The sequence below is a fragment of the Erinaceus europaeus genome, chromosome 21, assembly GCF_950295315.1.
Source record: "Erinaceus europaeus chromosome 21, mEriEur2.1, whole genome shotgun sequence".
Classification (NCBI taxonomy): domain Eukaryota; kingdom Metazoa; phylum Chordata; class Mammalia; order Eulipotyphla; family Erinaceidae; genus Erinaceus; species Erinaceus europaeus.
Genome location: NC_080182.1, coordinates 2,418,310 through 2,434,659, shown reverse-complemented (window position 1 = coordinate 2,434,659; position 16,350 = coordinate 2,418,310). Strand labels below are relative to the sequence as shown.

Genomic DNA, 16,350 nt, shown 5'->3' with positions numbered 1-16,350 from the left:
TTGAGCTGTTTCCTCACTCCCGCTCCTGCCAGTGTGATTTCTCAAAGCATCCCTGGAACAGATGGCCTGAACATCATTGTTAGGTGCTTGAACTTGAACCTGCAGAGGACAGAGAACTTCCCACTGACCATGTGGCCTGGGACTTCTTGCATTTTCTGGGTTCAGCATGCCCTTCCATGGCAGAACCTGGAATTCCTCCTCTCCTAACCTCCAGACCATGCCATCTGCACCAGAAACCTCCTCCAAGCCTGGGGTTGCAGGAGAAGCAGCCCTGCCCCTGGCTGGAAGTACAGAATCCAGAGGGAGAATGCAGACCCAGGGACCCCCCCCCCCCCCCCAAGCTTGCATGGGATTCCAGGCCTGGGGTGTGTGTATTGGCGGTGTGTGTGTGTGTGTGTGTGTGTGTGTGTGTGTGTGTGTGTGTGTCTCCACCTGCATGAGCAGGCGGGTTTGGAAAATGCCCTCCCCGGGGCCAAGATAGCTGGCTCTGCCTGGCTTCCCCCTCCACTCCCAGCCAGCTGTGCGACTCCGCAGGGACCTGTGGCCTTGCAAAGTCATTTCTTCACCCGCAAAACCCTTGGCCGAAGATCCCGCGGGGAGTGTGGGTTAAAGGGCCAGTGGGGTGCACGACACCCCGGGCTCACGACACCCCGGGCTCACGTGTCCTTCTTGGGTAAGTCGCTGGGTGCCGGCTCTCCCGGGCCTCGCCGCGGACCACCGCTGCCTGCTAGCGGCCGGTGCAAACCACCCTGGGGAGGGCGTCGGGGAGCCGGGATCACCGGCGGGGGCCGGGGTCGGTGCAACTCTGCGGACCACGCGCAGGCCGGAGGTGAATACGGTATCGACGCTGGAGGCCTTCTTCTCACAGAGCGCGGCGGGGAGGCCTTACCGTATTTCTCCTACTACACGTTTCCCAAGGCAAGCGCCTGACCCCTCGGGCGGGCACTTGTCCCGGCAGCCGCTGCGGGGCACTAGGAGGATGGCGGGGGGCGTGCACGGCAGGCCTGACCCGGCCGGCCCTCCTCGCCCATCCCACGTAGATCTCACTCGGACGGGGGCTCAGGGCTCGTGGCTGGGCCCTGGCCCGTCTCACGTTGTCACCGGAGGACCGATCTTTAGAAGCCGCCTCCTCGGGGTAGCCTCGAGTGCGACGTCGGAGGAGCGGCGGGTGGCCCCGGCCAGGTGCATCGCAGCGGGCGGGAGCGGGCGGGGCGCGGGGCGCGGGGCGCGGGGCGCGGGGCGCGGGGCGCTGGGCGCGGGGCCGGGGCTGGGGACCCGCTGCGCTCTGCAGGCCGCCCGCCGGTGCGGCAGGGCCGGGGGCGGGGCCGGGGCGGGGCCGGGGGCGGGGCCTGAAGCGTGACGCGAGGCGCGGGCCAATGAGACGCGTGCCCCGGGCCGAGCCTCCTGCGAGCCTTCGCGGCGCCCGGGCGTCACGTGAGCGGCGGGGAGCTAGCGCCGAGCAGCGACCTGCGGGCCAGCGGGCGAGCGAGCCGGCAGCGTAGGAAGCCGCGGCCGCCGCGGGACCCGGAGCCAGGCCGCCGCCCCCAGCCCAGCCGCCTGGGCCTCAGGACCGCCGGGGCCCGGCCGCCGGCCGGGCGTGCGCCCAGTTCAGGTGGGAGCGGCGCGGCGCGGCGGGGCCGGGCGGCCGCGTGGACGCGTCCCCGGGTGTCCGCGGGGCCGGCCGGGGCGGGGGGGGGGGCTGCGGGCCGGCCTCGGGGCGCCTGTCGGGGCGCCTGCGTCGCTGTCAGCGCCCCCACGCGAGGGGCCCAGGAACGGTGGCGGCAGCGGGGGCGCCCCCGCGCGGGGCCGGGAAGCATCGGACAGGCGGGCGGAGGGGCCCCCGGCGCCCACGGGCACTTTCCCCGCGGACGTCGCGGCCGCCCGGCCCTCGTGTCCCCGCGCCCGGCCGGCCGGCCGTTCCATATGGCGGGGCCTGGCGGGAGGGGGCCGGGCGGGGTTACTGTGGGTCACGCAGCGCGGGCGGGGCGCCCGGTGGGCAGCGCTCCAGGTTCCAGCGCGGGTCTGAGCAACGCCCCCCCTCCCCCCGGCCCGAGGACGTCGCGGACACCCGGCGGTCACAGGACCCGAACTCGCAACCCCGCGCGTGTGCCTTCCGCTCCCTGCGCCCCGCAGCTGCCCGGGCCGGGGGGGTGGGGGGCGAGGAGTACAGGCAGCCGGTCGCGAGGAGGAGACCGCCCCCCGCCCCCCAAGGACGAGCCCCGTTGTGGGTCCCCCGCTGATAGGGGCGCCGCTTTGTCGCTCAATCCCGGAGTGTCCGAGCCCTTTCTCACCCCGCCCCCCCCCCCGCAGGTCCGGCGGCTCTTGGGGAGCCCTGGTCGCCCTACAGGTGGGAGGCCTCGGGGGCTCGGCGAGCTGCCCCCCCCCCCCCGCCTGTGCTGGGCAGCGGGGACTCTTATTGTGAAGGGCCGCCCCGCCACCCCCGGGACTGGCGCGCTGACCCAGTGGCTGAGCCCTGGCCGGCGCCCGGCTCGTTATCAATTACATGTTGTTCCCGCAGCCGCCGTGTCCCGTGTCCCCGAGGATAAACAGCAGGCCGGGCCGGGCCGGGCCGGGCGGCCGGGGGAGGGCGGAGTCGCCGCGGGGACGAGCCCGGAACAGCGCGTCCCTCCCCCGTGCGCCCGCGCCTCCCGCCCGGCCACGTGCGGCTGTTTTTGGGGGCCGCGCCGCGCCGCTCCGTAACCCGGGCAGGAGGGAGGGGGCGTCCGAACCCAGCCCAGGCTGTCAGAGACCCCGGGAGCGCACTTCCTCCCGCCCCTCTCCGCCCTCCCCTGCCAAGCTCCCCAAGTGTTTTTGCCCCATCAGCAAATTCTGCCGGGTCCAGTTTTAGACTCCCGGATACGGATACAGCTGGTGGACAGAGCAGTCAGTGCAGCTTGTATTCTGGTGGGGAGGCGGATGGCAGAGAAAGTCCCTGAAGAGGCAGCGAGGGTGGGCTCCTGCCAGGGCAGGGAGGACAGCGGGTGGCAGGTGAGGGAGGTGGAGAACCAGCAGCTGGCAGGAGCGTGGATCTCATTGCCAGGCCACCCTCCCGGACCTATTACTCCTAAGGCCTTTCATTCAATCACTTACTTATTTTTTTATAAGAGAGAAACCGGAGCACCGCTCAACTCTGGCATGTGCAGTGCTAGGGGTCACACCTGGGACCTCAGGCATACAAGTCCTGTGCTCTACCACTAAACGATCTCCCTAGCCCCTAAATTAGAAGGTGTGTCTGTTTATTAGAGAGAGCCAGAGCATCAGTTTGGCACATGCAATGCCAGGGATGGGACTTGGGGGGGGGGTCTCATGCATGCAAGTCCAGTGCTCTCCCACTGTGCCACCTCCGGGGCTGCACACCTGTCACTTCGTACGGGAGTTTCTCAGTTTATGCCTCTTGAAAGGTAAGGCTTGCTTTCAACAGAACCACACAACCCTCACCACTCTTAAAAATATAGACAGCGATCTCTTGGTATCATGAAATAGTGACCACATTTTAGAGGGGAGCCTTAAGCAGCCAGGGGTGTGGACTCTGGGACCCCCTCGTCACCAGTGGTGACCTTTTGTTGGGTCCCAGGAAGGCTGGAGTTGGCCTCCCAGCACAGGGACAGGAAGCACACCTGTTGGAGGCTATTGGTCTAGTCTGTGCTCACTGGATGCTGCCATTCTCCTGGGGACCAGGCTCTGTTGGCAGCGTCCCCCCCAAAGAGAAGTGGTGCCCCCTGCTAGGGGAGGCCCAGCTAACAGGCTGCAGACTGGAGCAGTGCCCTCTGCTGGCCAGGTGAACACCAGCGGGTCTGCTCTTCCCTCCTGCTCTGCACCGAGCTGGACGCAGAGTGTTATCAGGAGGTGCCCAGGGAGCCAGGCAGGCTTGCAGTGGCGCACCAGGTTAAACACACATGGTACAATGTGCAAGGATCCCGGTTCGAGCCCCCGGCTCCCCACCTGCAGGGGAGACGCTTCACAAGTGGTGAAGCAGGTCTGCAGGTGTCAGTCTTTCTGTCTTTCTCTCTCCCTCTCTGTCTTCCCCTCCTTTCTCAATTTCTCTGACCTATCCAAAAAAAAAAAAAAAAAGCCACAGGAGCAGTGGGTTCATAGTGCAGGCACCAAGCGCCAGTGATAACCCTGGAGACAAAAAAAAAAAAAAAAAAGAGAGAGATGCCCAGTGTGAAACTTTACTCTGACACCTTGAAAGCAGCCTGGTGAGTGTCCTGTCAGGACTGCCCTGGGCCTCAGGACTTGTCTTTGTTCTCAGTTCCCACCTTGTCTTAGCTTCCAGGGCTCTGTAGGGCTCCCCAGATGGATAAGGGTACTGAGGTCCCAAGGCCTGGTTGGGGGGGTGGGTCTCAAGTGGAGAGAGTTCAGAGACTACGAGGTGGAATATGGGGGAGGGGCAGCAGGACTGAAAACTGGGGAAAGCAAGGACTTGTCCAAGGTCACAGCTGATGTGACCTCTCACAGAGAGGTCTCCCTCTAAGGCTGGGCCTCTTGACCATTGTCACCAGTGATGGTCCTCAAAACACGGGGCGGGGAGTGGGGGGTATGACACAGGTGACAGCAGGCCACCAAGAGTCTCTGGCTTCAGATGCAGGACATTCTGCTTCCCCAGCCTCCACAAACAGCCGGCCATGGTCACTGGGCGGGGACAAAGGTCCACAGAGGTGGCCCTGCCATAGCTGGGCAGTGTTGACTCTTCCTTGGACACCAGACCTAGTATGGCCTTCAGAGGACACAGCTGTCCCCTGTGCTCTCTGCCGACACTCTCCACGCCCCTGCTGGGCGCCGGCTGCCACACAGAGAGCTGGGGACACAGCAGAGACCCTGTAGCCCAGGTCACCCTCATGGAGAGCTGGGTCTAGCGGGGAGATGCCAGTTAGCGGAGCCTTCCCGAGGTGGTGAGTGCTCCCAGGCTTCTAGCCTTGCCCTCTAAGTGGGTGTCACTGGGGCAAGAGCTCTGGGAGGGACCTGGGTTCCATCTGTACTGGTCAGTTGTCACCTTGGGATGGGGCCCCGCTCGCCCCAGGGCTCCGGCTTCAGGGTGGTGGAGCACAGCTGTCTAGGCTCTCTGCCTCCCTCACCTCTCAGTGGAGGCCTGGGGGTCTGGACTGGTGGATAAGCCGCACCCCCCACACTTTTGGGGGGACACAGTCTGGGGTCAAGCACACTTTGACCCTCAAGTTTTTGCCACAGGTGCCACATGGTAGATGAAACTCCAGGCTGCCCAGTCACATTCGGATCACTGGGCAAAGCAGCATTTGATCATAAGGCCGGCCTGTCTGTCCACTGAGTGGGACAGACTGACATGGGAAGTTTCCTGCTTTCAAAAATCTTAGATCCAGTATAACTGGATGGCCTGTGGTCTTATTTGCACAATCTGAACTCCGTTGTTCGTCCCAACAGTGCAGGGATCAGAGGGCAGCTGGCCTGCCACCCCCCCCCCCAGCCTCCTCTGCTGTGACTAACAGGAAGTGCGCTGTCACCAGGTGTCCTTGGACACACAGTGGCTCCTGTGAACTGGACAGGGTTCCCTACCCATGGCCAGGCTGGGGTGCAGAGAACTTCCTGATTCCCTCCTCCACTTCCGCCACCCCCCCACGGCCCGCGCGCCCGCGCGCACGCGCACACACACACATTCATGTTCAGCCTCTCAGGGTACACACGTGTTTTTTCCCAGAATCTTTCTGGAAAGACCATTTGAAAGCAAAAGTGCCCAGGGGTTATGCAACTCGGGCTGGGAGAGGGCGCCTCGGCAAACAGGTGGTGCAGTGCAGCTCTCGCTGGAGACGGACGGGCATAGGGAACTGGCCCCAGGCACTGGACCCCACGAGGCTGTGGGCAGGTGGTGGAGGGGTCCCCTACCCCCCACCCCCAGGGACCCTGAGGTGGCAGGTGAGGCCGCCTTCCTGACCCGGGCCCCTCATTCCTCTCTGCAGCCACCGCCAGCACGGCCAGGCCAGCATGGTGGACCACTTGCTTCCAGTGGACGAGAGCTTCTCGTCGCCGAAGCGCCCGGTGGGCTACTTGGGCGGCAGACTGGCTGGTGGGCGGGGCTACCACATGCTGCCCTCGCCCCTCTCGGAAGACGACAGCGACACGTCCAGCCTCTGCTCCTGCGCCAGCCCTGACACGCAAGGCCTCTGCTCCTGCTACAGCGGTGGCCCAGGCACCGAGGGCCAGGACAGCATCTTGGACTTCCTGCTGTCCCAGGCCACGCTGGGCACCGGGGGTGGAGGCAGTGGGGGTCACCTCGGGGCCCACGGTGGCCCTGTGGCCTGGGGGGCCTGGCGGAGGGCCCCAGTGCCCGTGAAGGGGGAGCACTTCTGCTTCCCTGAGTTTCCCTCCGGCCACCCTGATGACGTCCCCAGACCCTTCCAGCCCACCCTGGAGGAGATTGAAGAGTTTCTGGAGGAGAACATGGAGCCAGGGGTCGGGAAGGTCCCTGAGAGCGGCAGCAAAGACTCGGAGGCCTGCGGGCAGCTCTCGGCCTCACCTCACAGGAGCCACCTGCACCCCGGCTCTGCCGGGAAGGAGCTCGGTAGTGGCGGTACCAGCGGCACGGGTGGCAGCCAGGGCCCGGGTGGGGGGCCGACCCCCGACGGCACCCTCCCGGTGCTGCTGCATATCCAGCCAGTGCAGGCGAAGCAGGAGTCCAGTGCCACCGCTGAGCCCGCCTCCCCTGGGCAGGCCCCCGAGAGCATCAAGGTGGCCCAGCTCCTGGTGAACATCCAGGGCCAGACCTTTGCGCTCGTGCCCCAGGTGATGCCCTCCTCCAGCCTGAGCCTGCCCTCCAAGTTTGTGCGCATCGCCCCCGTGCCCATCGCTGCCAAGCCCATCGGCTCGGGGACCCTGGGGCCCGGCCCCGCTGGCCTCCTGGTGGGCCAGAAGTTCCCCAAGAACCCTGCGGCAGAACTCATCAAAATGCACAAATGTACTTTTCCCGGCTGCAGCAAGATGTACACCAAGAGCAGCCACCTGAAGGCGCATCTGCGGCGCCACACCGGCGAGAAGCCCTTCGCCTGCACCTGGCCGGGCTGCGGCTGGAGGTCAGTATGGCTGGGAGGCAGGCCGAGCCCCTGTGGCCACTAGCAGACGGAGGTGGGCGTGGGGGTGGGCCTGGGCCAGCACCACTGCCCAGAGCTGCCCTTCTGCTTAGTGAAGCCACAGGCGGCTGGCCCCAGGAGCTAGTGCCCAGGGCAGGCTGGCTGAGGTGCTGCCGAGGGCCCTGGCGATGGTGACAAAGACAGCTTAGAACACTGAGGCGAGTGATCGTGACAAAGACAGCTTAGAACAGTGAGGCGAGTGATTGCGACAAAGACAGCTTAGAACAGTGAGGCGAGTGATCGCGACAAAGACAGCTTAGAACACTGAGGCGAGTGATCGCGACAAAGACAGCTTAGAACACTGAGGCGAGTGATTGTGACAAAGACAGCTTAGAACACTGAGGCGAGTGATCGCGACAAAGACAGCTTAGAACACTGAGGTGAGTGATCGCCACAAAGACAGCTTAGAACAGTGAGGTGAGTGCTGTGTCCCTGCTCGTCCCTGCACCACTGACCCCCCCCCCCCAAGTACCACCCTCACTGGCCTGTCCTACAGCTGAGCAGCTTGAGGTCCAGGCACCTGTCTAAGGTCACACCACGTTGTCAGTGGGATTGAAACCCAGTGGTTCAGAGCAGAAAAGTCACACCTGATGATGTCCCCTCCCAGGCCGGGTGGCCAGCCTCACTCATACAGGTCCTGTGTGCAGCCAGGGGTGCTGGGCCCAGACCAAGCTCTCCCCTGGGGGCCTGCTGTCAGAGTCACAAAGGTCACCTGTGAGGGAGGGCTAGGCTGGCGGTACTGAACGGAGGTGGGTGCAGGACTGAGCCTCACAAGCAGATGCACAACTGTGTGTGCAGCCTGCTCTAGCAGGTGTGTTCCCGAGTACCACAGATCACATGTGTCTGCACGCACGCATGTGTGTGCACACCTGGCCTGTGTGGGTGTGGCTGCCCCGTTTGCTTCTTGGACTAGACCTGTGCTGAGAGCTCTCTAGAGCTCGACGGGGGCTGCAGCTGCTGGCCAAGGCTTTGGCACAGGCTGCCCACGTGACTGATGGGAGGCTAGAAGGGACTGTCGTGGCCCCTCCCCTCTATGCACTGAGCTGGCTGGGGAAGGAACTATTCTCGAGCAGTGTCTTGGATTCTGAAGACCCCCCCATGAGAGTCATGGGACCACTGTGTGGGAGGGGGTGCCCCTCAGACATCAGGGCTCAGAGAGGCTGGGGCCAGTGTCAAGGTCAACACCTCTCTGAGCCTCACACACAGCCTGCTGAGTGGCTCTTAGGGCAGCAGGCATGCTGGCTCCCCTCATCCATCACTTTGTCACTCCCAGGAAGGTCAGAGGCTAAGGAGGGACCTCAGTGTCCTGCCTGGCCTCCATGCAGCTGGTACCCCAGCTGGAGGCATCCCCAGACTCACAGGGACTCCTCGTGGGTGCTTTCTCCTCTGTGTAAGGAGCAGCGCTGCTGAGCGGTGGGGCAGCGGGAGGACTCTGTGACAGGCTGGCTGCTGGGGAGCAACCCCTCAAGTCAAGGGGAGGCTAGGCGAGCCACAGGGAGGAATGGCCTGGTCCATAGTTAAGACCGCAGGCTCCTCCAGAGGGGGACCTGCCTCCTGAGCTGTCCTGGGAAACAGACAGGACCCAGCCCAGAGTGCATCTCAGGCAGCTCCTGGCAAAGCGAAAGCGGCATCTGCATAGTGAGTTCCCCACGGCAGGAGGTGTGCAGGTATATGAGAGTCACTGCAGGGGTTCAGCTCTGCCAGGGCCCAAGTCCTGGCACTGAGCTTCTTAACCAGGACCCACTTGGCAGGGGAAGGCACGGTGGGTACCCAGCAAGCTGAAGTCTCTGTAGAGCTGACCCAGGGGCTCTCTGTTGTCCGCTGCTCTCAGAGCCTCCTTAGAGTGGGGTCTGTCTCCCCTGCGGCCTGTGGGTAACTGTCCTGCATGGGGGGAAGGGGAGGCTGATTCTCTGCAGATATGGGGGCCTTGCTTGGCCTGCAGGGATGCTGACCCCAGGAGGGTATCAGATTGAGGTCTTGGCTTTGGGGTCTGGGTGGGACAGAAGTGACAATGACACTGATATTCTCAGGGCTGGAATCCCCACTTGTCGCCTCGCCTCCTGCCATGTGGATCTCACTACCTCACGAGGCTGCCCTGCCCCCTGCTGTGGCTGACTTATGTTCCCTCTCTCTGTCCTATCCCCAGTGTCACCCCCCCCCGCCCCCATGGCTGCTTCCTTAGTCTTGGGGTGGTCCTGACTTGCCACATACAAGAGTCCTTTTAGAAGATCAAGGCGCAGAGTAACTCAGTGAGTTCTCGGTGGTCACACAGGAGGGGGCAGAGGCAGAAGTCCAGCTGCTGTTTCCCCACCCCAGACTCAGGACCCCTCTCCAATCCCCACACTCACCACCAGTAGGGGTCCTCCACCAGCAGCAGGCCTGCTCTCTGGGGCCTCACTCCTGCCCGCTCACCTGCCTCCCTATATGGGGTGCTCCCCAGAGCACCTCTCTCCTCCCCAGTGGTGCTGGGCAGCAGTCTGCACCTCTTCCTCCTCTGGTTCCTACCCCAGTGACATGGCCCAGCTTAATCAGTCCCACCGTGTCCCTTACCCGAGTAGCCAGGCCCTGCTGCCTTCTGCCTTGGGTCCTAGACTCAGTTTCCCCAGCTGCTTCCTGGTGGCAGGCTGTCCTGATGGCCCTCCATCACTGCTGCCCTTTTGAGAATTTCCCTGACCCCTCCAGTGGGCAGCGCCACCCATCCCAGTGTGGTCAGGCAGGCCGCTCACTGGATAACTGGGAGGCGGCGTGTCTTCATCAGCTCTTGGCCATGATTCTGTATGATGACCCAGGCTTTCTGGCCCATGGGAGGGGTGCCTCTATGCAAGGTGCTGTGTGCCAGGTGGGGCTGCCAGGGTCACCTGAGCCCTGGTGCTCCTCTTTCTACACCTGGCAGTGGGATTCCAATGGGGAAACTGAGGCTCGGAAACCTGGCCCCTCTCCTGTGGTCCCCAGCCACCCTGGTTCTGATCGTGGAGGGGCGGGTGGTGTAACGAGAGGCTTCTGACACGCACGTTACAGGGCACAGGGACCCAAATCAAGACCCCAGTCTCCACTTGCAGGGGGAAAGCTTCAGAAGCCATGAAGCAGGGCTGCAGGTGTCTCTTTGTCTCTGTCCCTCTCTGTCTCCCCCCTCCTCTCAATTTCTGGCTGTCTCTATCCAATAATAAATAAAAATACTAGCAAGAAGCCTCTCAGGTGCTGCCTTGTGGCAGCAGGGAAGGGGCTGTCTGTGGGGAGAGCTTGTTGTCAGACCTGCTCTCTCTCACCCACCTGCCTTTCACTGTCCCACAACTGCTTTGGCCCTGTGCCACCACTTCTGGCCTCGGGTGAGACTCAGAGGAGGGCAGGAATGCCAGCATCTTCACAGATGAGGGGAACCGAGACTGGAGGTGACCCTCCCGTCTGTTCAGGACCACACTGCCGTGTGACTCCGGCAAGCTGCTGGGCCTCTGAGCCCAGGCTGCTCTGGGCTGGGAAAGCACCAGAGATCCCTGGGGACTGCAGCTGATCACGCCTCTGCTGATTCCCGAGGGGAAAGGAGGGCAGCCAGGCCGGGGTGCTAGGCCTCCACAGGGCTTGTTCTGCTGGGGCCCCTGCCCCTTGCCAAGGCCCCACTACAGGGCCAGTCCAGAGGGGCCACCAGCCCTACTCAGCAGCTGTCCTAGGACCCCACCTAACCGACCTCAGAGACTGTTAGGTCCCAGGCCCAAGAGCTGGGCCTGATGCTCCTGGATGTGAAAGAGTGTGTTGTGTGTACACACACACACACACACACACACACACACACACAGACACACACATACGTGCTGGTGTCTGCAGGGTGTGAGTGTCCGCGCGTGGTATAAATGCAAGGACAGGTGGGCGTGTACGTGTGTGACGGTGTGCACACACACACACACACACACACACACGCACACACACACGCACACACACACGTGCTGGTGTCTGCAGGGTGCGAGTGTCCGCGCGCGTGGTATAGATGCAAGGACAGGTGGGCGTGTGTGACGGTGTGCACACAGGTTAGTGTTCTGTGTGTTTGGGCGCCTGCAGACACACGTGTGCACAGGTGGGGTGTCCCATGTACATTGGCATGTGGGGGGTATGCACATGCATGTGCCAGGTCTGCGGCTGGAGTGCACAGCCCCGTGGGTGCTGGCTGGGCCCACACCTGGGTTCTGTGCACTGACTGGCTGGCAGCCATACTCTGCTGCTGGGCTGACCACAGGGCATCTCAGGGAGCCAGACAAACATGCCTCTCCTTGTGGAACTGCCGGCCACCTGGCCCAGACTGGCGTTTACCACGATTTCAAACACGAATCTAAAACTACAGGAGTAGCAGGTCCCTGAAAGAGAGGTGCATAGTGCCGGGGAGGGGGGGTGGCAGAATAGGAGGCAGTCCTGGAGGCCTTCCTGAGGAAGTGGCATTTGAGTTCTGGGGATAATAGTAGGAGGAGCATGGAGAGAGAAGGAAGAACACTTCTGATGTGTGCAAATGCCCTGTGGCAAGAGGGGCCATGGACAGGTCCTCTGAAGGTAGGGAGAGCTTTGCCTGAGGGTGTTGGGAAATCATTCAATCAACAGCAGAGATTAGCAGGAAAAAAGTGGAAATTTCACAGGTAGAACTTCCAGCCAGACTCTCCTGCTCCCAGAAAGGGGTGATAATCTTGACAGGGAAAGGCCAAAAGCAAGCTTTGACATTTAAAAGGAAGTTTGCAGTGCCGCCTGCATGTGAGGTCTGCAGCCGCCTTTATAGTGTGCAAGGCTCTGGGTTCAAGTCCTCATGTGCAGAGGGGAACTTCCCAAGCAGTGAAACAGTGCTGCGAATGTGTCTGCCAGATTCTCTCTCCCCTTCTCACCCTTCCCTCTTAATTTCTGTCTGTATTCCTCCCCCCCCCCCCCAAATAATAAAAGTACTTGGAAGGGGGCCAGCTAGAGAGCTCACTTGGATAGCGTGTGGCTTTGTCCTGTGCAGGACCCAGGTGGGAATCTCACCCCCATTGAACTGGAGGAAGCTTTGGCACTGAGGTCTCTTTACCTGTCTCTGTCTGAAAACATCGTCCTGGGGCAGTGAAGCCCTAGTGACAGGGACATCAGAGGCATCCTAACTTCCAGAACAGAGTGCCCAGGAATGGCGTGGATCTCATGTCCTAGCCCAACCCCACCCCCCAAGCAGGAGTCAGGCCCAAGGAGAGATGTGGCAGGTGGGGTGGCTCCGCGGTGACAGCACCTGCTCACCCCTCGCCTGGGGGTGGGTGTCTCTGGGCCTCTGGCCTGCGGAGACCGCGCTGGCTGACCGCCCCGCCACACCCGCACCCGCAGGTTCTCCCGCTCTGATGAGCTGTCCCGGCACCGGCGCTCGCACTCGGGCGTGAAGCCCTACCAGTGCCCGGTGTGCGAGAAGAAGTTCGCCCGGAGCGACCACCTCTCCAAGCACATCAAGGTGCACCGCTTCCCCCGCAGCAGCCGCTCGGTGCGAGCCGTCAACTGAGCCCTGGACGCCCGCTCCCCGCTCGCCGCTCGCCGCTCCCAGTCCGCTCCCAGTCCGCTCTTTTGTAGCAATAACTTATTTGCCTCCTTCACAGGCCCACGGCAGTGCTCCCAGCCCGCCTTCCTAAGGCTCCCCTCCCGCCCCCAGGTGCAGGAACAAAGGGGGGCGGGTCTGGGAGGCTTCTGCCCAGGCCCATGCCCCCAACCCAGCGGCGCCTCTTCCGGAGACTTAGAGCGGCTCCCAAGTCCCTGGGGGCTGGGTCCCCGGGACCCCCACCTCCTCGGGAGTGGAGGCCGGCCTCGGTGCCTTCCTGTCTTCGTGCCTTTCAGGGCCTGTGCTGGGGACCTGGCGCTTCCCTTCCCGCACCGGGCTCCCCTATGGGGCCCTGGCCAGGATTTCATTGCCGGGGAAGAAAGGAGGAGTCCAGGACGTTTGTCCAAGACGCCTGGCTCAGCGCAGGAGCAGAGGAATGGTTGGGCTCAGGTATTTCGGCGGGGCCTGGTAGCCACCTCTGGGGGGTGGGGGTGGGGTAGGCAGTGCATGTGCTGTAGTTAAATGTGGCAGGAAAGGGTAGACAGACAGACAGACAGACAGACAGACAGACAGGCAGAGGCAGGGGAGCCCCAGAGCTTCCACACCCAGCAAGGCTCAGCCCCTCTTCCCATCTCCAGATAAACCCAGACACCCTTTGTGGGGCTTCAGGCTGGAGGGGAGAGGAGAGGGGGGAGCAGGCTGCGTTGCATGTGGGAGAGATAGAGCCTCCCAGCTCCTGACACAGAGACGTCTTCCTCACCTGGACTAGAAATTACTATCAAATGAACTAGCTTGTTTGGACGGGTTTATTTCACATCCTATGAATGTATGTAAATAAACTGTACATAGGTACATCCACATAAGATGTCTTTTAATAACATCGGCATTTGTGTACATTTTAGATTTAAACAAAGAAGAGAATCTATGAGACTGATGTACATATGTGACAATTATGTATATTTTCTTTGGTCCTTCATAATATATATATATATATATATATTTACTTTGCCAATAAAAAGAAAAAAGAACTCAGTTGCTCTCAGTGGCTGTCCTGTGCTGTCTTGCTTGACTCCACCAGGAAATGGGGGTATTCTGGAAGACCTTGTTTGGTGCCCCTGGGGAGATGTGGAGGCCTCCCTGGGGTCTGGCATGTGGCCTCTCCACCCCACCCTAGATAGTCACCTCTGGAAAGCCACCTGTACCCAGGCTCAGCCCACAGGGGTCGAAGTCCCTCCTTTTTCTTTTTTTTTTTTTTTAAATTGCACACTAGGAAACTCAGGTTACCTCCCCCTTGCAGGGCATCAGGAATGCACTGGAGTCTTGGCCAGGCAGAGTCTGGGACCTCCTCTCTCTCCAGGTGCCTCCCCAAAGCCCCCAAACTCCTGGGGTTTCCATCCTGCAGCTGAGGTTTGGCTGCATCCATGTCAGGTGGTCTGGGAGGCTGAGGGCAGCAGGGAGCAGAGGTCATGAGCTGTCCAGGGATGAGCTCTTCTGGCAGAGCAGGGCAGGGGAACGAGACAGTGGAGCCACAGCCAGATGGCTGTCCGCTAGCTCCGCCCAAGTGAAGTGAGAGGCGGGGCCTTCTGGCTGCAGCATGGGGCAGGCACTTCTCAGTGACAGCTTCAGGGCTGTGGGAGCAGGTGGAACCCACAGGCTTTAGCAGGTGGGCCTGGGCACCTCTGCAGGGGAAGCCACTGCTCCCCTGTGCTGGAGTCTCTGTCCTGGCCTCAGGCAGCTGGCAGTTCAGTACACAGCTCGGCTTGGGTGGCTGGAATGTGGACGGTCTATCCTGAGCCCCCCCCCCCACCCCCGGTTCTTTTGACCATAGATTCTTGGCACTCGGATGCACTGGGGGGAGTGAGACATGGATCTCTCTCTGTGTTAGTTTCGTCTGCACACAGGGGACACCAGGGCAGGGCAGTCACCCCAAAGGAGGCCTGAGACTTCAAGCCAGTAACTTGGGCTGCTACCTCATCTAGGGTGACCCCAGCTGCCTGAGGTACCCTGGGCGGCAAGCTGGGAACCAAGGCATAACCCATTGTCTGTGGTCTGAGTGGTCCTGCTCAGTCTGGCCTTACAGACCCCTTACACCCACCCTGGGTAGTAGCTCTCCGTCTGGTCTCTGCTCTGAGAGGTGCTGATGACCAGAGGGCTGGTGGGCACAGCCACGCTGAGTGAGCAGGGTTGTGGGACAGAGGGGTGAGCAGGGGAGAGGGCTGGCTTGGGAGCCCTGCTGGGGCCCCCTTTGGGTGCTGGGAGATGAACCCAGAGCCTTGTGCATGCAGAATACCCCGGATGGCCTCCCAGTTCCCATGTTTTATTTCTTTATTCTGTTTCCTTTTGGGGCGAGAGAGGGAGAGAGACAGACAGAGACCCCACAACATCACCCCTGCACCATCCACGGTGCCCCACGTGGTGCCAGGGCACAGAGCTTTGGTGGGGGGTATGGTGTGGGACTGTGCAGACATTGTAATATTACAGTCTTGTAACATACTATAACAAATAAAACCCAGAAATGTTGTGGAATATATTTTTTAATGTAGTCTCACATGAGCCCCAATTTCACGCCTGAGCACCACTGTTCCAGTGTGAGGCTTTGGTGCTTTCACTCTTAACACCTTTTTTTTTTTTTAAATTGCAGACTTAAGCAATCAACTAAGGACCTACCCCAAAAGGCAACTCGGGGAGCTGCCTGTCACCTCCGTGGTAGTTGGCTTTTCTTTAATGACATGTGATGCGAGCATGTTCTCAGATGCCCGTGGACGTTTCCTTTAGGGAGCTGACTGTTTGGATCTTTGGCCATTTTTATAATGGGTTGTCTGTTTGCTTTACTTTGCCTGTTGCTTTCCAATAGCCAAAGTATGAAACAATCTAAAAAGCCCAACAGCAGAGGACTGGATAAAACACTGTGGGGCATACAGTCAGTGGGATACTACTCTTCAATAATAAAAAAAGGAGATCATTTCATTTTGAACAAAATGGGTGGGTAGAACTGACTATTATGATAAGTGAAACAAGTCAAGAGGTGAACTAGGTGGGATTGAGATGACTAGAGTAAATGAACTTGCAAAAGCTGATAAGCAAACGAACTTGAAATGTGTGAGGATCACGGTGGTTGCTTATGTGTGTGGGAACACACCTAACTTTGCCGGAGGGCAGGGTGACTTAAACACACCAATGGGGGTGTGAAATCATCCCTCTGAAATCGTGTAATTTCAGAAAATACTGTTCAATCCCTAATAAAAATTTAAAGCTCAACAATAAAAAAAAAAAAAGAGATACAGGAGAGTTTAGAGTCAGACTTGGTGGGTTCACAGAGCCTCTCTCTGCCTCAGCTTCCCCATCTATAGGGAGTGACCACACAGATGGGGAAGGAACCACAGCTCCTTTCACAGACTGAATGAATTAGCAGGTGAAATCTCTGGTCATCTGGGCGGGGGAGCAGTAGATAAGGTACTGGACACCAAGCATGAGGTTCTACCTTTTGGGCAATCCTACCTGTGACGGTCATTTATCACAGCAACATCCATCCAGGTACAGACAGTTAAAAGTGTGAGACCCTGCAGTCACAGCACTGGTTTAGCTGGTGGAGTGCAGGCCTTGCACACCTGAGAACTCAGTTTTAATCCCAGGCACTACACACAACATTTGGTGCTCTGATCTCTCTCTGATGTAATACATACAAATTTTAAAATGGAATCTTAGCCATGAGTTGTGGGAAGGAGTCTTAGA

At 60.5% G+C, this 16,350-nt stretch overlaps 1 protein-coding gene across 3 annotated transcripts; it reads left to right on the top strand.

Annotated features, from left to right (window-relative positions):
• Positions 1-1,462: 1,462 nt before the first annotated feature.
• On the top strand, positions 1,463-15,471 carry KLF15 (KLF transcription factor 15). 3 transcript variants are annotated; one of them, XM_007526873.3, is made up of 4 exons: positions 4,702-4,892; positions 5,931-7,040; positions 12,417-13,068; positions 15,260-15,471. In XM_007526873.3, the coding sequence occupies exons 1-3, from the start codon at positions 4,864-4,866 to the stop codon at positions 12,583-12,585; spliced, it is 1,308 nt and encodes a 435-aa protein (XP_007526935.2). In that variant the 5' UTR covers positions 4,702-4,863; the 3' UTR covers positions 12,586-13,068; positions 15,260-15,471. The 3 variants fall into 3 exon arrangements, with proteins under 3 accessions (XP_060036238.1, XP_007526935.2, XP_060036237.1); XM_060180254.1 differs by having other exon boundaries at positions 12,417-14,617; XM_060180255.1 differs by lacking the exons at positions 4,702-4,892; positions 15,260-15,471 and adding an exon at positions 1,463-1,612 and having other exon boundaries at positions 12,417-13,660.
• The last annotated feature ends 879 nt before the right edge of the window (positions 15,472-16,350 follow it).